The sequence below is a fragment of the Hypanus sabinus genome, chromosome 1 (assembly GCF_030144855.1).
Source record: "Hypanus sabinus isolate sHypSab1 chromosome 1, sHypSab1.hap1, whole genome shotgun sequence".
In the NCBI taxonomy this organism is placed as follows: Eukaryota; Metazoa; Chordata; class Chondrichthyes; order Myliobatiformes; family Dasyatidae; genus Hypanus; species Hypanus sabinus.
In genome coordinates, this window is record NC_082706.1 from 619,111 (window position 1) to 638,544 (window position 19,434).

The window sequence follows — 19,434 nt, forward strand, 5'->3', positions numbered from 1 at the left end:
GTACTAAATGAATGGTGGGCTATTGATATAAACAGAACACTCCCTTCAACTCATGATTTTGAACCATCCTTTTATGCTCTAAAATCAATGTAACCCTTCCTCAAACATAACTGTTTTTCTATCATTCATGTGCCTAAGAGTTTCTTAAATGTCCCTAATGTATCTGCCTCTCTCACCATTCCTGGCAACGTTCCAAATACCCATCAAACTCTTAAAAAAAAAATCTACCTCTGGCAACCACTCCCCCCCACTATACTTTCCTCCAATCATGATAGAATTATGCTCTTGTTCACTCTAGTTATGTCTCTTATCATCTTAAACACCTCTATCAAGTCTCCTCTCATTCTTCTTTGTTCCAAAGAGAAAAGCCAGAGCTCACTCAACCCTTCCTAATAAGACATGTCTTCTCAGGGAGGTACGACCTATTCAAAAGTGTTGAATTGCACCTGAACCAGAAGGGCACCAATATTCTCGCTGGCAGCTTTGTTAGAGCTATTGGGGAGGGTTTAATCTAACTTGGCAGGGGAGGTGGGAACCGGAGTATAGGGACTCAGGATAGGACGGATGATTAAAAAAAGGAAAGAAAGCGTGCAGTCAGACTGTCAGGAAGGGCCGGCAAATGATAGGACGAAATTGCTGCCAGCAGGGCGAGTATCAGTGCATTAGGTATGCAGAATCAAAAAAGGTAGCAAATATAATACTCAAATTGTTTCAATGTTTCTCAATGCACGAAGTACAAGAAATGAGGTGGATTATCGTTTAGCACCATTACAGACGGTGGCCATTACTGAATTGTGGCTGAAGGATGGTTGTAGTTGGGAGCTGAATATCTAAGGTTACACATTGCACTGGAGGGAAAGGAAGGGAGGCAAAGGAGGTGGCATGGCTCTGCCAGTAAAGAATGGATTTAAAATTAGTAGAAAGATGAGACATAGGATTGGAAGATGTTGAATCCTTATGAGTTGAGTTAAGAAACTGCAAGGGTAAAAAGACCCTGATGGTAGTTATATATAGGCATTCCAACAGTAGCTGGGATGTAGACCACAGATTACAATGGGAAACAGAAAAGGTGTGTCAAAGGGCAAAGCTATGATAGTCATGGGAGATTTCAATATGCATGTTGATTGAGAAAAATTAGGTTGGTAATAGATCTCAAGAGAGTTTAATGAATGCGTATGAGATAGCTTTTTAGAGCTGTTTGTCATTCAGCCTACTAGGGGATCAGCTATTCTGGATTGGAAGTTATGTAATAAACCAGATGTGATTAGGGAGCTTAACGTAAAAAATCTCTTGGGAGGCAGTGATCACAATATGATTGAGTTCAACTTGAAATTTGATATGCAGAACGTAAAGTCTGATGTAGCAGTATTTTTGTGGAGTAAAGGAAATTACGGTGGTATGAGAGAAAAGTTAGTGACAGTAAATTGGAAAAATGCCGGCAGGCATGACAGTGGAGCTGTAATGGCATAAGTTTCTGGAAAAAATTAGAAAGGTGAGGATGGATGTATTTCAAAAACAAAGAAATACCCATGGCAAAATAGTACAGCCGTGGCTGAGAAGTTAAAGCAAATGTAAAAGCAAAAGAGAGGGCATACAACAAAGCAAAAGTTAATGGGAAGACAGAATTGGAAAGCTTTTAAAACCCAACAGAGAGCAACTAAAAGAATCATTGAGGGAAAAGATGAAATATGAAAGCAACCTGCAAACAACATCAAAGTGGATAGGAAAAGTTTTTCAAGTATGTAAAAATAAAAGATGAAAGTGGCTATAGCAGTCAGCCAGATGTTGAAGGGTGTGAGGGAATAGAAGGGAGTGCATTTACTATTACAAGGGAGAAGGTGCTCAGAATAGCTGAAAAACCCAAGGGTACACAAGTCACCTGGGCCAGATGAACTTTACCCTAGGATACTGAAAGAGGTAGCAGTAGAGACTGTGGAGGCATTAACGATCTTACAAAAATCATTGGACTCTTGCATGGTGCCAGAGGACTGAAAAATTGAAAAAGTGACTCCACTCTTGCTTCTTTTAATGGTGTATCAATAATTCTGATGATGGAATAAATGGCTTTGATGCCAAGTTTGTTGATGATACAAAGTTTGTTGGAAGGAGAGATAATGTTGAGGAAACAGGTAGGCTGTAGAAGGACTTAAGACAGATTAGGAGAATAGGTAAGAAAGTGGCAAATGAAATACAATATTGGAAAATGCATGGCCATGCACTTTGGTAGTAGAAATAAATGTGCAGATTATTTTGTAAACAGGGAGAAAATCCAAAAATCTGAGATGCAAAGAGACGTGGAAGTCCTTGTATAGATCAACCTAAAGTTAACTTGCAGGTTGAGTCAGTGGTGAGGATGGCAAATGTAATGTTAGCATTCATTTCGAGAAGTCTAGAATACAAAAGCAGAGTTGTGATACTGAGGCTTTATAAAGCACTAGTGAGGCCTCACCTTGAGCACTGTGAACAGTTTTGGGCTCCTCATCTAAGAAAAGATGTGCTGGCATTGGAGAGGGTTCAGAGAAGATGTAGTTATAAAGAAGGCAAGGCAGCGGCTATACTTTATCAGGAGTTTGAAGAGATTTGGTATATCGACAAATACACTCAAAAATTCTATGGATGTACCATGGAGTGCATTCTGACAGGCTGCATCACTGTCTGGTACTGAGGCGGGGGAAGGGGGGGGTGGGTCTACTGAACAGGACCAAAAGAAGCTGCAGAGGGTTGTAAATCTAATCAGCTCCATCTTGGGTATTAGCCTACAAAGTACCCAGGACATCTTCAGGGTGCGGTGTCCCAGAAAGGCAGCATCCATTATTAAAGACATCCAGCATCCAGGGCATGTCCTTTTCATACTGTTGCCATCAGGTTGGAGGTACAGAAGCCTGAAAAAACACTCAGCAATTCAGGAACAGCTTCTTCCCCTCTGCCATCAGATTCCAAAATGGACATTGAACCCTTGGACACTACCTCATCTTTTTTTTAAAATATACAATATTTCTGTTTTTTTTGCACATTTAAAAATCTATTATTACATATTTTTCTCTTCTATATTAAGTATTGCATTGAACTGCTTCTGGTAAGTTAACAAATTTCACATCACATGCCAGTGATAATAAGCCTGATTCTGATTCTTTAAAGCTTCTACATTCATCCTATAATGAGGTTACCAGAACTGAACACAATTCTCCAAGTACGGTCTAACCAGAGTTCATAGAACTGCAATATTACCCTGTGGCTCTTGAACTCAATCCTGACCAATGAAGGTCAACGCACCAATCACCTTCGTCAAGTGCAAGTTTATTGTCACTTGACTGCACATATACACAAACAAAATAACAATTCTCTGGACCACAGTGCCGCGACAAAACACATATCGCACACAAAACAAAATATTACCGGAAACAAAATAATAAAATATAATTCTAAAATGCAAGTAGCACACAGCACCAGTAAGCAGTAAATAGTACAGTAAGCAGTTTGCTGTCTAGTAATGAAAGCTTGATGTTGGCAGGGTATCCATTAGTCTCACAGCCTGAGGAAAGAAACTGTTACCCAGTTTGGCAGTCCTTGCACTGATGCTCCTGCTCCTCCTTTCTGATGGTAGTGGGTCAAAGTGATTGTGGGATGGATGGTAGGGATTCTCAACGATACTACAGACCTCTTGTCTACAATGTTCCGAGTAAATATCACTAACAGGGTCTGTGGGGGGGGGGGGGGGGGTGGAATGAAGATAAGAGGTATACAGTATATAGGGAGACAATCATATCAGAGTCCAAAACAACCAGGATGCCCTCCCTCAATGACTGTCACCCAGAGGCACTTGCATCTACTGAGCTTTGAGAGGCTGGTCATAGCTAGAATCAACACCTGCCCAAGCATGGAACTGGACCTGCCGCAAATTTGCCTATCGCCACAATAGAACTACAATGGATACAATCTCGCTGGCCTTCCACCTGGCCTTGGATCACCTGGACAACAGTAAAACTTGTATCAGGCTGCTGTTTATTGACCACAGCTCAGCATTCAATATAATCATACTCCTAGTCGTAACCTAAAAGCTCCAAAACCTGGGCCTCTTTACCTCACTCTGCAAGTGGATCTTTGACTTTCTAACCAGGAGATCAGTCTGTGTGATTTTGAAATAACATCTCCTCACTGACAATCAACACTAGCACAGCTCAAGGATGGTTGGCCCACTGCTCTACCGTCTCCACACACACGACTGAATGGCTAGGTACAGCTCAAATTCCATCTATAAAGTTGTGAACAACACAACTACTATTGCCAGAATTTCAGATGGTGATGAGAGGAGGATTACAGATAGATCAGCTGGTTGAGTGGTGTTGCAACAACAACCTTGCACTCAACATCAGTAAGATCAAGGAACTGATTGTGGACTTCAGGAAGGTGAAATCAAGGGAACACACATCAGTCCTCATCGAGGGATCAGATCCAGAAAGGGTGAGCAGTTTCAAGTTTAACCTGAGCTAAACATATTGATGAAATTACAAAGAAACCATGACAGTGGCTAATTCATTAGGAGTTTGAGAATAGGTATGTTACCAAACACAGTCACAATTTCTACAGATATACCAAGGAGAGCATTTTAAATGGTTGCAACACAGTCTATTATAGAGAGGCCACTGCACAGGACTGGGAAAAGTTGTTGACATAGGCAGATATATCATGGGCACTAACTCCCCCAGCATTAAAAGCACCTTCAAAAGGTGATGCCTTAAAAAAGACAGCATCTATCAATAAGGTCCCTCATCACCTCTTCTCATTACTAAGGTGCTGGTATAGGAACCTGAATAGAGTAATTTTTTAATATATATTATATACACACACATTTATTTCATGACATAGTTTGTTGGTGATATTAAATCTGATTCTGACAGAGACCCCAGTGATTCTATCAGCATTTTTTATTATCTTCTGTAGGAACTTGCAGATTGAAGCCTCCATAGCACATAAAAATACAACCAGACAAGACACTTTTGATGGCTGTTAGAATGGGTCGGGGAGCCTTGAATAAGTCAATCTTTTCAAAGTAAAGAGGCTGCAGTGCATTCTTGACTAATGAAATATTGTGGGCTCAGGTTGGATCACCTGTTACGTGTCCACCAAGGAACTTTGTGCTGTTCACTCTCTCCACAGCAGAGCCATTGGTGTGCAATGGAGAGTGATCAACCTATGATTTTCTGAAATCCACAATAACTTATTTTGTCTCCTCCATGTTAAGCCTCAGTTTGTTCTCACACCATTTGACAAACCTCTCTACCTCCTTTCTGTATAGCGACTCATCATTGCTGCTGATGAAGCCAAATACTGTTGTATACTCAGCAAACTGGATGCAGCTTGAGCTGGATCCGACAGTGCAATCGTGAGTCAGTAGTGTGAACAGCAGCAGGCTGAGTACACAGCCCTGTGATCAGTGTGATGGAGCTTGAGATGTTGCTGCCAACTCAGACTGACAGGACTTTCGTCAAGATCTAGTTAAAGAGAGGGGTGTTGAGTTGCAATGAGGACAGTTTACCCACCAGCCTCTGAGGAATGATCATGGTAAATGTCAAACTGAAGTTGATAAACATCCTGGCATATGAGGCATTATTTTCTAGGTTGGAGAGGATAGGGTGAAGGCCCAAGGCTATGGCATCATCAGTGGACAGGTTTGAGCAGTATGTAAACTGGAAAGGGTCCAATGTGGTCAGAAGGTGGGATTTTATACGACCTATTTTTTAACCACCCCATCAACCTGCATGGCAACTTTGAGGGATCTGGATGTGAACCCCAAGATCCCTCCATAATACTAAAAATCGTACCATTAACTTTGTACTCTGCATTCAAATTCAACTTTCCAAAGTTTATCACTTCACTGGATTGAACGCCATCTGCCACTTCTCAGACCATCTTTGCATCCTAAAAATATCCATTGAAACTTATGAGAATATTCTAAACTATCCACAACACCATCAACCTTTGTGTCATCTACAAACTTAGTAGCCCATCCTTCCACTTCTTCAGCCAAGTCATTTATAAAATGAGCATTATATGACTCACAAAGATTCCTGTGAAACACAAGTCACAGATCTCTAGTCTGAATACACTCCATACAACCATCCTGTTTTCTGTAAGCAATTCGGAATCCATAAAGCTAAGTTTCCCTGGATCCTTATTGGAGAGGATTCTTTAAAAAAAACAGGATTTATGAGCATTTGGAAAAGTATGGTCAGATTAGATGGGCAACATTGCTATGAGAGGGTAGGCCATGCCTCATGAGCTTGATTGAAATTGAAGATAGAGAGATAGAAGATAGAGTGGCAGATATGGTGTATATGACTTAGTAAGACATTTGACAAGGTTCCCCATGACCTCTTCAGGACCTGATGAAGGGTCTCTGCCCAAAATGTCAACTGTTTACTCTTTTCTATTGGTGCTTTGCTGAGTTCCTCCAGCATTTTGTATGTGAGACTCTTTCAGAAATTCAGGAAGCATAGAATCCAGGAAAACTTTAAGATGTTGGGAGGGAAGTATAAGAGGAATGTCAGAGGAAGGTTTATTATTCCACAGAGAATGACAAGTGCTTAGAACTTTCTGCCGGGCTTGTTTGGAGGTGGCGGTGGTGTGGTAGAAGCAGATACATTAGGGACATTTAAGAGATTCTTAGATATGCACAAAGATGATAGAAAAGTGAAGGGCTATGTTGGAGGGAAAAGTTACATTGATCTTAGATCCGGTGAAAGGGTCAGCACATCATAGGTTGTAGGGCCTATTCTGTTCTGTTCCATGTTCCATCTGAACTGCAATTCTAAAGCAGTACACTCACCACATAATTTCTCAGCATTCTGAAATTATTAAGGAAGATCACAAGGCCCTGTATATCAGAATTAAGGAAAAATCTGAAAAGGATTCCCTTCACTCTTTCCTTTCTGCATTTACTCTACAGCACACTGGATACTCTACAAAGTAACACTAAATGACTGATCAATCATTACATCTGCTACTTTACACCCTGGGAAGAAAACAAAAATGACATACCTTCAGAGTCGATGTTCTGATCTGGGATCTCGAGTTCTATATAGTTCATATTTGATTCCTTCCATGATCCGCTGAACATACTTGAAAAGTAACCAGACTGTAAAGGATAAATGAATAAAATATTGAATTGGTGACAGTACAAATCCATACAGCACCAGCCCAACAGATCTGAAGCAGTCTTGAAACAGACACTGCTTAATTGAAAGACAGCATGACATATCTTTTAGGCTGCTTGAGCAGTGCAGCAAAGTTGGGATGACAGTGAAGTTCCATGGTGGTGTGTCATTCCTACCACAATGATCCAATCTGAAACTGCTAAACACTGAAATTATAGATTTTGTTCTTATAAGATTTGTAATGGTCCCATGGTGAGATAAGAGACAATAGCTACGTGGAAGATGCAAGACCACAGATCTTTTGAATATTCTATCTGATAATCATCTGGACAGCAAAGATGCATACACCAGGATACTCTTTATCAACCACAGCTCAGCATTCAATGCCACCATCCCCTCAAAATAATCAAGCAGCTCCAAGACCTTAGCCTCAATAGCTCCTTGTGCAATTGGATCCTGGATGCCTTTACTTGTAGACTCTAGTCAGTTCATATTAGTAACAAAATCTCCTCTATGATTTCCATCAAAACAGTTGCACCACTAGGCTGTATGCATAACCTCCTGCTCTAGTCACTTTACACCTATGACTGTGTGGCTAAGCACACCTCCAATGCTATATTCAGGTTTGCTAATGAGACCATTGTTGTGCACCAGATCAAAGGTGGTGATGAATTAGCATACAGAAGGGTATGAAAATATGGCTGAGTGCTATCATAATAACAATCTCTCACTCAATGTCAGCAAGACCAAGGAATTGTCTTCAGGACAGGGAAACCAAAGGTTCATGAGTCAGTCCTCATTGAAGGATCAAAGGTGGAAAGGGTCAGCAACTCTAAATTCCTGAATGTTACTATTTCAGAGAACCAGTTCTAAACCCAGCATGTAAATGCAATTCCTTAGGAGTCCGCAACTAAAACTTTGACAAACTTCTGTAGATGTGTAATGGAGAGTATATTGACTGGCTGCATCACGCCTGGTATGTAAACACCAATGCCTTTGGACAGAAAATCCAACAGAAGGTAGTGGATTCGACTCAAAACATCATGGGTAAAGACCTCCAAATCACTGAGCACATCTATATGAAGCACTATCATAGGAAAGCAGCATCCATCATAGATTCCCACAATCTAGCTCATTCTCTCTTTTTGCTGCTGCCATCAGGCAGAAGGTACAAGAACCTCAGGACCTGCACCACCAGGTTGAAGAATGGTTACTACCCCTCAACCATCAAGCTTTTGAATAGAAGGGGATAACTACACTCACTTGTCCCATCATTGAAATGTTCCTACAACCAATGATCTTACTTTAAGGATTCTTCATCTTATAACAAGACCACAAGATCACAACATATAGGAGCAGAATTAGGCCATTTGAATCTGCTCCACAATTTTATCATGGCTGATCCAATTTTTCTCTATCCCAATCCTCTGCCTTCTCCTGGTATAACTTCATGCCCTAACCAATCAAGAATCAATCTCTACTTTAAATATACATAAAGACCTGGCCCCCACAGCTGTCTCCGGCAAAGAATTCTACAGATTCACCACTCTCTAGCTGAAGAAATTCTTTATCTCTCTTCTAAAAAGGACACCCATCTCCATATCCACTCTTTCAAGACCTTTCAATAGGCTTCAATGAGGTCACCCCTCATTCTTCTGAATTTCAATGAATACAAACCCAAGGATCATCAAACTCTTCAAATGATAAGCCATTCACTCATCGAATCATTTTCATGAATCTCCTTTGAACTCTCTCCAGTTTCAGCACATCCTTTCTAAGGAGCCCAAAACTACTCACAATACTCCAAGTCAAGCCTCACCAGTGCTTTATAAAGTCTCAACACTGCATCCTTGCTTTTATATTCCAGTCTTCTTGAAATGAATATTAACATCATATTTGCCTTCCTCAAAACAGACAATGTGCAGATTAACCTTCATGGAATCCTGCACAAAGACTCCCAAGTCTGCTTGCACCTCAGTTTTTGTGTATTTTCTCTTCATTTAGGAAATAGTCAACCCTTTCATTTCTTCTACCAAAGTACATAACCATACGCTTCCCAACACTGTATTCCATCTGTCATGTTTTTGCCAATTTTCCTAATCTGTCTAAGTCCTTCTGTGCCTCTCTACAATCTCAAAACGACCTGCCCCTCCACCAATTTTCACACTATCTGGAAATTTTGCAACAAAGCCACCAATTCCATCATCCAAACATTGACATATAACATAAAAAGCAGTCCCAACACATACCCCTGTGGAACACTACTAGACACTGACAGCCAATCAAAAAAGGCTCCCTTTATTCCCACTCTTTGCCTCCTATCAAATAGCCAGTGCTTTATCTATACTACAATCTTTCCTATAATACTATGGGCTCATAGCTTGTCAAGAAGCCTCATATGTGGCATCTTGTCAAAGGCCTTCTGAAAATCTAAGTACAAAACATCCACCGATTCTCTTTTGTCTATCCTGCTTGTTATTTCTTGAATTCCTTTGAATTCAGACAGATTTGTCAGGCAAGATTTTCTGTTAAGGAAACCATGCTGACTTTGACCAATTTTATCATGTGTCTCCAAGTACCCTGCGATCTCATCCTTAATAATCGACTCCAACATCTTTCCAACCACTGACGTCAGACAAACTGGTCTAGAGTTTCCTTTCTTCTTCCTCTCTCCCTTCTTGAAGAATGTATTGACAGTTGCAATTTTCCAGTCTTCTAGAACCATTCCAGAATTTAGTAATTCTTGAAAGATCATTACCAATGTCTCCACAATCTCTTCAGCCACTCGTTCAGAACCCTATCACCATCTGGTCCAAGTGACTTATCTACCTTCAGACCTTTCTCCAGTGTCACAGGTCTCTTGATGGCCTCCCTCACTAGTTCCCTTCTTGCACGGTCACACACTTTTTGAAGACTACCTGCTCTAGGCAGATTTACATTTGTGCCATATTCTTTCCATTTCCTGATGACTGACTTAACTGTACTCCAAGGGGTATTCAGTGATTTGGAAATTTTCTTGTATCCATCTCCTGAGTTACCTGGATTGTTCTTTTGTCTTCACTGTGTAGTTTTAAACCAGGATACTGAGTCACCAACAGTTGGACCTTCCAGATACAGGTGTATTTTTACTACAATCAACTGAAACACTGACTGCACACAGGTCTCCATATAACTAATTACGTGACTTCCAAAACCATTTGACTATGCCAATAACGATTTGGTGTGTCATTAAGCCGGGGTGGGGGGGGGGGGGGGGGGAGAGAAGGAAAGGGGGTGAATACTCATGCAATCAATTATTTTGTGTTTTACATTTGTAATTTGTAATATTCCCAAGGGAAAAGGACCTTGACAATTGTGTGGATGACTTAAAGTGGACTGAAATGCTTGAGTGTATAGACATTAAGTAAGTGGATGTGCTGGAACTTTTGAAAGGTATGAAGTTATACAAGTCGCTGGGACCTTGATGAGATATACCCCAGGCTACTGTAGGAAACAAGGGGGGAGACTGCTGAGCTTCTGGTGATGATCTTTGCATCATCAATAGGAAAGGGAGAAGTATTAGAAGGATTGGAAGGTTGCAAACATTGTTCCCTTGTTCAAAAAAAGGAGTAAATATAATGCAGGAAATTATAGACCAACGAGTCATACTTCAGTGGTGGGCAAGTTGTTGAAGAAGCTGAGAGGCAGGACTTATGAGCATTTGGAGAGACATAGGGATAGTCAGCATATCTTCATCAAGGGCAAGTCATGTCTTATGAACCTGATTGAATTCTTTGAGGATGTAACACAGGGGCGTCAAACTCATTTTAGGTCACGGGCTGGATTGGGCAAAATGCAGCTACATGCGGGCCGGATCAGTCGGGCGCGTGCGAACGCAGCTTTCATTGCCTCCGTTTTTTCAGCCTGCTCTCATGTGTCTCAGTCTCTGCTATAACTACAAAGTGTTTCACTTCACAAATTCCGTTTCTTATGAAGAAGACTGCTGAGCAAGCATTATTTTTATGATTGGTATTAACTTACAATCATAGGCTTCATATCGCTGGGCCATTAATAACTAAAATAATAGATTGATCTAAAATGATCTCGCGGGCCGGATATAATTGTATGCCGGGCCGGATACGGCCTGCGGGCCTTGAGTTTGACACCTATGATGTAACAAAACACACTGATGCGGCTAGAGTAGTGGATGTAGTGTATATGGATTTCAGTAAGGCATCTGATAAGGTTCCGTATGTGAGGCTCATTCAGAAAGTAATGAGGCATGGGATCCAAGGAGCCCTTGCTTTGTGGATCCAGAAATGGCTTGCCTACAGAAGGCAAAGTGTGGTTGTGGATGGCTCGAATTCTGCATGAAGGATGGTGACCAGTGGTGTTTCGCAGGGATCTGTTCTGGGACACCTCCTATTTGTGATTTTTTATAAATTACCTGGATGAAGAAGCAGAAGGGTGGGTTAGTAAAGTTGCCAATGATACACATGTTGGAGGTGTTGTGGATAGTCTGGAAGGTAGTCAGAGGGTACAGTGGGACATTGATAAGATGCAGAACTGGCTGAGAAGTGGCAGATGGAGTTCAACCCAGGTAAGTGTAAAGTGGTTCATTTTGGTAGATCAACTTTGAAACCAGAATATAATATTAATAGCAAGACTCTTGGCAGTGTGGAGGATCAGCAAGATCTTGGGGTCCATGTCCATAGGACACTCAAAGCTGCTGTGAAGGTTGAGAGTGTTGCTAAGAAGATGCATGGTGTGTTGGCCTTCATCAACCATGGGATTGAGTTCAAGAGCCATGAGATAATGTTACAGCTATACAAGACCTTAGAGTATTGTGTTCAGTTCTGGTCACCTCATTACAGGAAGGATATGGATGCTATAGAGAATGCAGAAGAGATTTATAAGGATGTTGCTTGGATTGGAGAGCAAGTCTTATGAGAATAGGTCATTTAAACCATTTCCAACAGCTCTAGCAAACCTGCCCACAAGGGTGTTTGATCCCCTTGGATTCTAGTGGAACCCGTCCCTTTTGTAAAGGTCACACATTCTTTAATGGTCTGACATTATTTAGGATAGAATTTCTGCAGGGATTTTACTGATCAATTTTACTACAAAATTGATATGGAAATGCAGGTGATAGATTTTCTTTCTCTTGAGATATGGAAGATCAACATTTGTTAACTTTGAGAACAGCAGCAACTATACTGGTTAAATGCTTCTAACCAGTGTATTGTGCCTAAATAATGGAGACTACGATGGGATCGGGGAGGATTTGGCTAGTGTGGACTGGCTATGTGGTAGGATGGTTAAGGAAGATGAAGACTTTCAAAGAGATTTATCTATTTATTTGTTTATCAACGGTGCTTAACAAAAGTATATTCCAGTTAAAAGCAGGGACAGTAAGGGTGGGAAGAGCCAGCCTTGGATAACTAAGGAAATAAAGGAAGGCATCAAACTAAAAGCTCACGCATACAAGGTTGCCAAGAGTATTGGGAAACTGGAAGATTGGGAAAACTTTAAACATAGAAAACCTACAGCACAATACAGGCCCCTCAGCCCACAAAGATGTTCCGAACATGTCCTTACCTGAGAAAGCAACAAAGAGCCACTAAGCCAGCAATAAAGAAATGGAAGATAGATTATGAAAATAAGATAGCACAAAATATAAAAATGGATAACTAAAAGATTTTACAATTATATTAAGCGGAAAAGGGTAGCTAAAGTGAATGTAGGTCCCTTGGAGGACAAGAAGGGGGAATTGATATTGGGTAACAAGGGAATGGCCAAGGCTTTGAATGACTATTGTGTGTCAAGCTTCACAGTGGAGGACACGGCTAAAAAGATGTTATGAATGCGATGAGGACCTAGATACGATAGCTATCACAAGAGTAGCAGTACTGAGCAAACTTGTGGGCCTGAAGATGGACAAGTCCCCTGGTCCTGATGGAATGCATACCAGGGTACTGAAAGAAATGGTAGAAATTATAACAGAGGCTTTGGAGATAACTTACTAAAATCCTCTGGACTCTAGGCAGGCCCTGGCAGATTGGAAGACGATGAATGTCACGCCACTATAGAACACCCAAGCTGAATAGGAGGTACTATCCCTCAAGTTGTGTCAGTCCTCACTCCTGCAGCAGGAAAGACTGAGGATGACACATCATTGAAAGAATGGGAAGAGCATGCAATTGGAAGCTTGGGGGCTCACTGCAGACAGAATGCAGGTGCTTTGCGAATCCACTAACATGCACTTAGTCTCACTAATGCAGAGGAGGCCACAGTTTAAATTCCTGGTTAACAAGAAGAGAAATGCAAGAACAAATATTGCACCTCCTGAGGTTGTAGGGGTAAGTTCCGGGGTGGGAGGGAAAAGTAGAGAAGGATGATCAGATCAACACTATGTAAAGTGTGATCCCGTAGAAGGTGAAAGGGGTTGGGAGAAGTTGTGGCTAGTAGTGAGAATGCATTGCACTGATGGAAATGACAAACAATGAATGCAGACACTGGTAAGATGAAAGGAGAGTAGGGCAGCTCTATCTCTATTCCAGTTGGAGGGAGATTGGGTGAAAGCAGATATTATTGGAGAATAAAGTTGCAACGTTTGCTGTGTGGCCAGAACTATGCGACCAGCCTTGTGCTTGCTATTTGCTATGTATCCAATTTATTGGCCAGAATGTAATCTCTGTATTGTCTCTGTACTACTGAATGCATCAGTGCCTTAAGAACGTAGCTAACGGTGAAAGTAAGCATGTAGCGATAACGGTGGTAGACAGGGTCGTGGAGTGGTGTGATGGTACGAAAACCAGTCAAAGCCAGGAAGGGGGACACGTGTTCCAAGGAGTAGACTAGACAGGATCTTGCAATGGTGTGATGGTATGAAAACCAGTCAAGACACTAGAACAAGTATATGCTAATGTAACTGAGATGAGAAAGTACTATAAAGAATACTGTGTACTAGGCTCGGCAGGCAATTAGTGACATGTTCATTAATTGTCTCAGCTTTTGTTTGCAAATAAAGGCTTAAATTTCTCGAAGAATCTTCTGCGTCTTCTGGTTATTTCAAGAAACCATGACAAAATTGGCAACCATGGCAGGACTGGAAAGGGACCCACAAAAAGGAAACAGCAGATTGGATACGCTTCCCGATCCTCTAGGGACCCCCACAGGGCTAACAGAATTAAGGGTGCACCCAAACAAAAGGTAAGCGCTTTTTGCGACAATTTGGACTAAGAATTCTGTTGGTTTTGGAGAGGTCTCGGAGACTCAGAAGTGTGGAACCACTGCCAAAGGGTCTCTCCGGTCCAAAGGATCTGTCAGAATTGGGGGTTAACAGGAGGCTCAGAAGGTTGATTGAGAACACTGCAGTGGGGGTTGGTATGAATAAGCTAATAAGAAGTTAAATGAAGAAAAATTCCACGTGGTGTTGGTAAGTCCCTGTGGATTCTGCCTTAAGAGATAATGGTCTGAATAAATGAGGTGCAAATAGAAAGTTCTGTGGATACCGCCCTAGGTAGGGGACTGCACAGGCGGAACGAAATAGGAAACAAGGACAGTCCAATAAATAGATTAAAGCGCTGGTAGATAGACGATAGACTAGGCATAGAATTAGAGTAAATAGTATTATCCAGTAAACGAACTGTGAGTCTCTGAAAATACATTAAAGAGAGAACAACATGACAGATAAAGGAACAGCAGTAGAGATTCTGAGCAAAAAATTCCCGGTAAGTAAAAGTGAGATCACAAAAACTTCAGAAAAATGGGAAAAACCAAGAACCTGGTCACAGAATGGCCAAGATTAGGAACGTTTGATGTAAGCTTCTGCGAAGAAACGGAGGCGCTAATTAAAAATTACAAACCAAAAGATAAATCTAAGAAAAGAGAGCAAAAAAGAGAACGAGAAATAGAAGTGCTAAAACTCTTTAGAACGGAGGGAGAAAGGCTGAGGAGGACAGGTAAAATATTGATTACAAGCAAGGAAGACACTAAGGAGAAGGAGAAACAGCCTTTTAGAGAGCGAGAGAGGAAGGTACAGTGAGAAGCTGGCTTCAGCTCCATACCCAGATATGAAAGAAGCAGAAAGGCCCCCTCCTTATTATGAGGAAGGAACCCCGAAGCAGTGCCCCATGCTGACAGGTACAGTAAACATGCAGGGAGAATTTACTGAGAGGGAATTGCCAGAGGAGATGTGAAAAGTACTCCAGTGGCCGACCAAGTATTGAATCAGGACAGAAAGGAAGCACTCCGAGGGAAGAAGTGGACCCCAGAGAAATTTGTGTGGGAGGCAGTAAAGACATACCCAGAGACGGATGGGGAGTCAGGCGAGGAGGAGAGCCAGGGCAGGTGGGAAGGAGGAGGAAGAATAATGCGGTTGTTAGTAAAAGGATCAGGACAAGCACAGTATATCCCTTGGGGATCCCAGGACCTAGAAGGGCTGAAAAACACTCTGCCCAGGCTACATGAAGGAGCAGGGAAATGGATTGGAGCTTTTGAAGAAGAAACGGCGTACGATTATTGGCTATGGGAGATTTAAGGGCACTATTGATAAGGTTGATGGGAACCTCCAAATTTAACGAACTAATGGAAATGGCTGGCATAATAAACGCGATCGACCCAGGAACTAACGGAGACGGGTTTGACAGAGTGAGGCAGAGGGTATGGCAGGCTCTCAGGGAGCTTTATCCACCCAAAGTGGACTCCAAAGCCTTAAAGGGGGATCCACTGGAAGACACTGAAAACCCAGCAGCCTATATAGAAAACCAGTTGAAAAGGTGGAGATTGGAGACTGAGCAAGAGGTGGAAAATAGCTTATTTATGACCTCACTGTTCTGACATAGCATTTTGGATGCAATGCCTCCGCAAGTTAAATCCAAACTGGAGGAGGTGGTTGGGCTGACGTCAATGACCCCACAAGAATTCAGAGACCACGTAGTCCATGCGGTTGAGAAATACCGGAAAGACAAACGAAGGTTGGCTGAGCAGCAAGAAGAGGTGCAAAGAAAGTTAATACAAATGCAGCTCAAAGAACTCAAAAAGAAGGAAAAAGAGAAAAGCAAAAAGATGCTGCCAGCAACCACCGGTCCGGGTACAGCCATCGAACTGGATGAAGCACCACTACGTGGAGGAACTGATCATACTGTAAGACAAGGGCCAGAAAACCCCATGCCAATAATCAAGGTCTTTCGAGAAGCATTCCCACAAATGCCCTATCAGGAACAGACAAAATTCAAACAGCCCAGACAGGACTGGAAATCCTAAGGAGGGGTACAGAGGGGACCAGTGAGGAAACAGGGAGAAAGAGGTAGAGATTGTGCTGGGGATGTAATCAGCCAGGTCACATGAGAAGAGATTGTCCGTTTACACCATGGCCTGTCACACACCAGCAGGAACCGATAAGAAGGGAACTAAAGTTTAGCCAAGGACCAGCCCCCACAGGCCCAAGTGGACCTGTGAACCCCTGTGCGAGTTATTAGGGGAGCCCCGAGAATTCGAGTGGGAAGGGACATTACCCAATGATAACAAGGGAGGCAGAAGAGGAACTCATTGTTCAGGCTATGTTAGAAGGGCAACTGACACCAATGATGATAGATACTGGAGCCACGTACACTTGTGTACAGCCATAGTATGCCCTTCACCTTCCCATGTCAGGGAAGTTTGTTAAGACGGTAGGGTTCTCAGGGAAAACACAGTTGACATAGTGCACGGCTCCAGTGCAATTGAGAATGGGAAATAAAGGAATTGTTTTGCCAGTGCTAGTATCTAAAGGAACTCCGATTAATTTGTTATGCAGAGGTGCCTTACTGAAACTGGAATTAAAATTAGAATGCACCAGAAATGGGCTGAGTGTGGAAAGAGCAGGGGCTCAATTGATAGTGCGAGAAGACAAGAAGGCTAATGTCTTTTGGATAGGAGACATAGCAGATCAGATTCAGGAAACCTGGGAAAAATGGAAGAAGGGCATGCAGGCTATATTACTCAGGGCTGTAACACCCAAATCTGAGCTACATTGTACAGTGATTTTTTGACGAGACTCAGAACGGGAGCTAGAGGAGAGATGGCATGTGGAGGCATGTACCCAACAGCACCTGGAAGGGGATGCTGTGATAATTGGAAAGCAAGGGGCAGCTTTACAAGTTAAGTGGAACACCTTTTTAGAAAAATGGTACAGGATACTGGAGGCTGCACCCCACGTAATGTTGTTGGTAAACAAGGGATATTAGTCTAAAGACTTAGGACCCTTAGTTAAGAGTGCTGAAACCATAACAGTGTGGAGGAAAATCATGCCAGAGGTGTGGATATCAGAAGACAACAATTGCATTTAAAATAATGGTAAGTGTAGATATGGTAGGGACAATGAAAGAGGTCGAAATAACTCCCTAAACACACATGCCATTGCTGGGAAAGGAGAGAGGGCCGTATAAAGGACCTAGTTTGGAACAATTGGAAAAAGAACTGAAACAATACATGCAGCAGTTAACTATGATAACACAGGTCTATTTATGCACAGGAAAAACAGAAAGAGCCGAAGACCGTACAAGGGGAAGTACCGATCAAACCAGGAGACCAGGTTTACGTATGAGTTTTTCGGAGAAAGTGGAACGAGCCGTGAAGGGAAGGACAATTTATGGTGACCAAGGCATCACCCACCCTAGTTCAGGTAGAAGGATGCTCCACCTGGTACCATCTGAACCACTGCACGAGGGCAGTCACTCAAGGACAATCAGGTGAGGAGTCCGAGGTAAGTGATGCGGAGGAACAGTTAGCAGGAGACAGACAGGAGGAACAAGAAGCCAGACACCTACACTGGAACAGCTTATAATGCAGTATCAGTTGAGCTATGAATGTTTTACGCGGACAGGTGCTCGTCCAGTGGGTCATTTCAGAGGTAGCTGCACTCAGATGTGGAATGTGACCCTAGGCGAAAGACATGTAGTAGGTTCCCCTCCACCCGAAGGTGCATTGGACGCTCAGACCATCCCCTTAGCAGACACCTGGTGGTTGTGTGGTAAGGAAGAGGGTCTGAGATCCACGCTTCCCCTCAATTGGGCAGGTACGTGTACGTGTGTTATATTACTTCAAGAAGAGATAGTATCCCCTGAAGTACACTTCAACACTGATATCTCTGAACAGCAGACACTATTGCGGAAAAGGAGAAAATATGAACCCGACTCGACGATTTGGATAGATAGTTTAGGACAGCCAAGAGGTATACCTAACGAATTTAAGGCGAGGAATGAGATTACTGCAGGCTTCGAAGCACTTCTATCCTTGATAGGAACTATTAAGAATGTTGAATGGATAAATTATATATATTACAATCAGCAAAGATTCATCAACTACACCGATGATGCATTGGAGGCCTTGGGACAACAGTTAGATGCAACTAGCAAAATGGCGTGGCAGAATAGACAAGCATTGGACTGGCTGTTGGCAGAAAAAGGAGGAGTTTGTGTGATGTTTGGAGAGCAGTGCTGTACTTTTATACCAAATAACACTAGTCCAGAAGGATCATTTACTAAGGCAATGTATAAGTTGAAAAGTCTCAGAAAGGAAGTTAAACAGAATGCAGGGTTTGGACATCAGTTATTTGACTGGTTAGAAAGTAGACTCGGAGGATGGGGAGTATGGCTGACTAAGATGGCAATGACTGTCGGTATTGTATTGCTGAGCAAGACGCTTGTTCTGTGCTGTTTTCTTCCTTGTCTCAAGTCTCTTATAGTGCGTGCTGCAACCAAACAATTTCTGATGCTCGTGGTGATTATTGAACCAAGCTTAGTGGAGAAAGAAGCACCGAATATTGTTACAGCCTACAATGCCTGCAGGATGAACAAGAGCAAAACAACATTGTGGGAGTAGATTGTAAGGGCTTCTGAGTTTTTTTTCCCTGTTTCAGATACAAAGGGACAGGTTTTTGACTCAGTGGCCTAGGCTAACAGGGAGAGAATACTTTGAGATCTTGGCACAGAAGATTATAGTTTAACCCGAGATTTGGGAATAAGTGCTGGACTTCATTGGGGCTTTTGTGCGTGGACTCTTAAGTCTTCTTTCTCTATGTGAGACCCTATGGGTCTCAAAGGGGGGATAATATTGGAGAATAAAGTTGCAACGTTTGCTGTGTGGCCAGAACTATGCGGCCAGCCTTGTGTTTGCTATTTGCTATGTATCCAATTTATTGGCCAGAATGTAATCTCTGTATTGTCTCTGTACTATTGAACGCATCAGTGCCTTAAGAATGTAGCTAACGGTGAAAGTAAGCACGTAGAGATAACGGTGGTAGACAGGGTCGTGGAGT

The 19,434-nt window shown here is 42.2% G+C and overlaps 1 protein-coding gene and 1 long non-coding RNA gene across 3 annotated transcripts in view; one reads left to right on the top strand and one right to left on the bottom strand.

The window, feature by feature from the left end:
• Positions 1-18,937, top strand: part of LOC132387011 (uncharacterized) — a 609,870-nt gene extending 590,933 nt beyond the window's left edge. Inside the window, exon 4 of the long non-coding RNA XR_009509744.1 lies at positions 18,862-18,937. This is a non-coding gene — a long non-coding RNA (uncharacterized LOC132387011). The remainder of the gene's footprint in view (positions 1-18,861) is intronic.
• Positions 1-19,434, bottom strand: part of gmcl1 (germ cell-less, spermatogenesis associated) — a 262,908-nt gene that overhangs the window by 227,293 nt on the left and 16,181 nt on the right. For both annotated transcript variants that reach the window (XM_059959101.1, XM_059959056.1), the window contains one exon: positions 7,039-7,135. In XM_059959101.1, the coding sequence (XP_059815084.1) occupies positions 7,039-7,135 (97 nt within the window). The remainder of the gene's footprint in view (positions 1-7,038; positions 7,136-19,434) is intronic.